General features: G+C 41.9%; 1 protein-coding gene across 1 annotated transcript in view; it reads left to right on the forward strand.

Moving 5' to 3' along the window:
• The window catches only part of LOC143286637 (uncharacterized), a 16,916-nt gene extending 11,892 nt beyond the window's left edge, over positions 1-5,024 (forward strand). The window contains exons 9-10 of the mRNA XM_076594274.1: positions 1-95; positions 3,352-5,024. The exon at positions 1-95 is cut by the window's left edge and continues 52 nt beyond it. Of these exons, the coding sequence (XP_076450389.1) occupies positions 1-95; positions 3,352-3,422 (166 nt within the window). The 3' untranslated portion in view covers positions 3,423-5,024. The remainder of the gene's footprint in view (positions 96-3,351) is intronic.
• Positions 5,025-5,818: the final 794 nt, after the last annotated feature.

A 5,818-nucleotide genomic window follows, 5' to 3' on the forward strand; every position in this document is an offset into this window, starting at 1 on the left:
CCATTCCACGTGTAAAGACCCTGCTGGCGGTACCAGCTATGTCTGCAGCTGTGACGATGGCTACACTGCCAATACCGAAAAGACTCTGTGCAGCGGTAAGACTGTGTACCTCTGTTCCGCTTTTTTCCGGCACACACACACACACACACACACACACACACACACACACACACACACACACACACACACACTCACACACATACACAGAAGGAACATATTACAATGGCTGTGATTCTATCTTTGTTCAAACTGAACTCTTTCTTTATTGAATATGTAAAAAAAAAAAAGAGAACAGAATAGAATAGAATATGTCTTTATTACCAAATGTACCGGGGTCACAGGGAATATTAAGCGCGTTGGGTTACGCTGCTGGTCAGGCATCTGCTTGGCAGATGTGGTGTAGCGTATATGGATTTGTCCGAACGCAGTGACGCCTCCTTGAGCTACTGAAACTGAAACTTTGATCACACCAGCTGACAAGTTCCAGTCCTTCTTCCCTATACTTTGACTCATCACTGTTCGTAATCAGCCCTTCCAGAGTAGTATCGTCGGCAAACTTGACCATGGTGTACATTCTTTTTGAGTTGCACAGTAATGTGTGAATAGTGAGTACAACAGTGGGGATAAAACACATCCCTGTGGGGTGCCTATGTTGAGAATGCATGTGGAGGAGGTGAGGTCACCAACTTTGACAACTTGCGGTCTGCATCTTAGAAAATTTAGGATCCATGCACAAATTGATTCAGGCAGCGAGACGTCTTTCAGTTTAGAATATAGTTTTGATGGTCCTATTGTACTGAACGCAGAGCTGTAGTCAATGAAAAGGATCCTGGCATAGCTGTTAGGATTTTCGAGATGTCTGAGGACGTGGTAGAGATCTATGCTAATGGCATCTTCAACTGATCTGTTAGCTCTATAGGCGAACTGAAAGGGATCAAAAGATGGAGGAATGCAGGTTTTTAGGAATTGTAGAATCCGGCGTTCAAATGTTTTCATTACGACTGATGTTAAGGCTACAGGACGATATCATTAAGACAACTAAGCTGTGCTTTTTTTTGGAACAGGAATGATTGTAGATTTCTTAAAGCAGTGTGGTACCACACAAGACTGAAGGGACATGTTAAATATGTCAGTGAAGACACAAGATAGTTGGACTGCACACTTCCTCAAAAAGCCTGGCCAGATGTCAGGGCCAGCAGCTTTTCTCATTTTCAGATGACTGAAGTGGCGTCTGACTTCATTCTCTTGGACTATGAAAGGGGGAGTGGGGGTGATTTTGGGTGCATACACGTCAGAAGTAGACAATGATTTGTCGAATCTGGAGTAGAATGTTGAGTTTGTCTGGAAGAGTTTTGTCAGTGTTATCGACTGTCTGGTGGGTCATTTTACAATCAGTGGTGTTCTGCAGTCTGGTCCACACATTCCTAGAGTTGTTTGCAGACAGGTTTTCTTCTTTTTTTCCGATATAAAAATTTTGCCTTCTTAATTCATTTTTCAACACTTCTTTTTGCCTTATTGTGGACTGTTCTATCATCAGTTTCGCGAAAAGCTCTCTCTTTTTCCTTTAGTTTTTGCCTAACAGCCCCGTTACACCAAATTTTGTCGTTTGAAAATATTTTGATATTTTTCGATGGAATGCACACACTTTCACAGTAAGAAATATAATCACACATTGTGTCGGTATATTCATTCAAGTCCACGGCAGAATCTTTAAAAACATTCCAGTCTGTACATTCGAAACAGTACTGCAAGGTCTCTAAGGCAGGGGCCGACCATTGTTTAACAGTTTTCATGACTGGTTTTTCAGCTTTCAGTTTTTGTTTGTGGACCTGACGCAAATTTTAATCTAAATTCCCCAGCCTAGTAGAAGGGTCGGCACTTGATGATTAGGAACTTGACTCCACATCAGGGAAGCAGGCACGCAGTAGCACTTTGACATCAGAGCACCAGTGTGTGTTGACGAAGAAACACACACCACCGCCCCTTTACTTGCCGGAGTCAGCAGTGCGGTCAGCTCTGTGTACAGTGAAGCCTGGTGGCTGAACGGCGCTGTCAGGGATGTCCGGGTTGAGCCATGTTTCAGTAAAACAGAACACAGAGCACTCTTTGTAGTCCCTCCTCGTCTGAATGTTACATGTGAGTTCGTCAGTTTTGTTGGATAGAGATCTAACGTTGGACAGGAACTTACTGGGTAGAGGTGGGCGAAAACTTCGTTGGCGTAACCTTGAAAGGGCCCCACCTCGCTTTCCGCGTTTCCTCGCGCACTGAGCCTTGCGTGCTGACCGGTCGGTGTTCATTGTTGACGGATGTAAATCATGATGGAGTGAGTTGAAGTGAGATCTCAGCACACTGGACTCACCTACCTGTTCCCTAACACGCAGCAGCGTGTCACGATCATATTGTAAGATCGCAGCTGTTTCCCTCACACATAAACAGAATTAAACACAAAATAAACAGGACAGCTATCCCCGTGTCCCCACTGGTTGGCGCCATTTTGAATATTATAAAAAATGAATATATAAAAAGGTGTTTATGTCCATTCCTGTTGTTTTATTACCGTTCATCAATGGATATCATATTTAGAGAGAGAGAGAGAGAACGCACGAACGAAAATTTTTTTTTTTCCCAGGGTATTGAGATCAGCATAATGACAAGAATGCTTTTTTCCACCCAGCCCTGGGGTACAAAATCAAATAAAGAAAGAAAGAAAAAGAATTGCACAAGAATGAATAGAGAAAAGAGAGGAAAAGAGAGAGAGGGGGAGATGGAGGGGGGAGAGGAGAGAGTAAAGAAGAAAAGAAATGAGAGACAGACAGACGGACAGACAGACAGATAAATTGACAGAGGAGAGAGAGAAGGGGGGGGGGGGGTCAAAAGTATGAGATTCATGAAATAAAATGTTGGAAATATGGGAGAAGGAGAGAAGCATATCTTATAATTATTGATAACATCAAAAGCAATACAGTAAATGGATTACTATGAATTACAGTGTTTTTAAGTTCTTCACGAGATATTCACAAGTAATTTTCTTAAGTGCTTGTTTGTTTTCTTACTTCATGAATAGTAACACTAGGTATCCTTGCATTCCATAAGCAACCTCCCGAATGAATTACACTGGACTTGAAAATATCGACTCTTGGGAGCGGCACCATAATTTTGGGTGGCTGATGGACTGGACTGGTTACAAATCTACTTCTTAAAGAAGGAGGAACAGCGTCAAACATCATTTTAAACACACACACACACACACACACACACACACACACACACACACACACACACACACACACACACACAGAAGGAAAGTCAAATGTTTTTGACGAACTTGAGGTACCACTGTGTTGTTTGCAGGTGGTCCTGCTGTGATGATTACCTCCCTTCCACTGATGCTGGCTCTTGTTGTGCTGACCCGCCTCTTCTGAGCACCGGAAATACGTCACCGCCATGGATGTCGCCACCTGACAAACAATTTTCGGACACCCCATTGAAAACCAGTTGATTTTCTATTCACGGCCCTGCAGTCAACACTGTCCCCAGAACTTTAATATTTTCAAACAGATGTCAGTAATGTGTGGGTAGGGCAAGGGAAGCTACTGTGGCGGGCGCTGTGCTCACTTTCATTGGTTGGACGATTTCTGTCCATATCTTTGAAGTTTGAAGTGCGTGCCTCACGCATATGACGAGCCTTTGTTCTCCCATGTATGGCAACAACTTCGTGTAGAAACAGACTTTTTCGGCTAGTTAAATCCAGACTGCAGATGACTTGGAAAATCAGAGTGTTACAAGTGACCTTCACTTCACTCCATTGTAATTCAACAGTTCTCAGCTCAGACCTGGTAACCTCAACGACATCGTCTGTTTTTCTTGAATCCAAGTAATATTGATTTCAAAAACTGAATCACACCCATTGAAATACATAATCATTGAAGATCGGTCTTTTCCCATACCAACTAGACAGCAAAACAGGATGGACTTACACACTCAGACACTTAAGCCGTGGTTACCATGCAGCCACGCAGTTTGAGCCTTTGGATCATTCAGTTCCCATAGCTGTGAATTCTCAATAAACCGAGAGGGAGCTATGAGCTCAATGTGAGGAAGGCAGAGGATAACATCACCAAAAGAGTTGGCAAACATCTGTTGGATGCTTTTCTAGTTTGAAACATGCATTTTATTTTGATATTCATTTTACCTTTGACAATCAAAAGAATCGTATTGACTAATGAGAAGAATTAATGTTCATTTTCTTAAACACATAACTGGCCTGTGGTGTATTTTGTCACTGTTAATCCAATACAGAACAAACATTACCAAGACGACTTGTGGAATTGACCATTTCTGTCATTGCAATCCTGATTTGATACTCAGCATGCAAGTAATGGCGAGAAGGGGAGGGAGAACCCAGTGTTTGATTCCAAGGTAGAAGATTCTAGTGTTGTCCAAACGACCAGTTTGCAATTATATGGATTATTATCTCATCAGACTCGTTTAAATCGCTCAAACTGAAATTACGAATCTGCGAAACCAGACTATGATTAACTGTAATGCAACAAAACATGGAATGTTTCTTAACCAGAGATACCATCACAACCACTTTCTAATTTTTGAAACCCAAACCCACCCAAGTGATCAATGAAACTTTATTTCTGGAAACGAGGACTGCAGCAGAAAAGATAAAACAAGATTTCAAACATGCACGTACCAATTTTCACGCCATGCACACTCACACAGCTCAAAAAACGAAACTGATGAGGGAAAGGGTTTTTGGAACAGTTGTAGTTGATGCAACTCTTCCTTCAACCTTATCTCAGATACGGCTTCAGATTCCACATGTCTCAACAGCCTACCGCGCAGTGTTTTGGAATGTCCCGTTTCAGTGAAACCCGTCAACAGTTTGTATTCTAGGTGGGGTGTTGTTTAAGCGTTTGTCAGGTGGCTTGCCGGACTGATAACGGACTGAATTTGATCCTGATCGGACTCTGTGTTTGCTTAGATGTTAAGTTTTTGTAACAACACTACTCGTGTATCCCATTTCTTCCGCCATTGTTGCTGTGTGTACATGTCAAATGGAGGAGAAGATGAGCCTAGAGAGTTCTTTGTTGGGGGAAGTTTCTGGGTGCATAACGAGGCATCCTTCATTTACCTGTGTGCTAGCTGGTGGGAAGCGCAAGTTGCAATGGCCTGAAGTTACGTGCTTTTGCCTTACCTGGAGTAACTTACTGCTCTCTCTCTCTCTCCCTCTCCCCCATCTCTCTTTCTCTCTCTCTCCCTCCCCCCCTCTCTCCCCCCCTCTCTCTAAATGTGTTTACTTGGCATATAATTGTTTCCCTTCAGTGTTTTGATTTCTTCTTATTAACTTAGTGAGACATTTATGTCAGTTTATCCCGTGCGGTTTGTGATTCTTCCTCCTTCATTGTTTCTTTTTTGCCGTTAAAAAAGAGAGAAAAAAAAAAGAAGATAATATATTAGTTGAATTGCACCCCCTTTGGCAAAACTGCAATATATATATATATATATATATCTAAAGAACAGAAATAATAAATATATATGCACTACAATACAACACAACACAATAGAATACAATACATCCACATATCACCACAAAATAAGTACTCAATTTTCATATCAACCTTAAAACTATAAAACTAGAATGAACATAAAAGAGAAATTGAATCGACTGTGTCGTACGATTCTCGGCGGGTGTAACTAAACTTGTACATCTATCTAGATCCAGAGAAAACGGCTAAATGTTGCAGTGTGATTGCGGCGATAGCCACGTCTCCTTTACCGCGGACTTAAAAAGAATTTTTTATTGCCC

Source organism: Babylonia areolata, chromosome 10 (genome assembly GCF_041734735.1).
Source record: "Babylonia areolata isolate BAREFJ2019XMU chromosome 10, ASM4173473v1, whole genome shotgun sequence".
Taxonomy (NCBI): domain Eukaryota; kingdom Metazoa; phylum Mollusca; class Gastropoda; order Neogastropoda; family Buccinidae; genus Babylonia; species Babylonia areolata.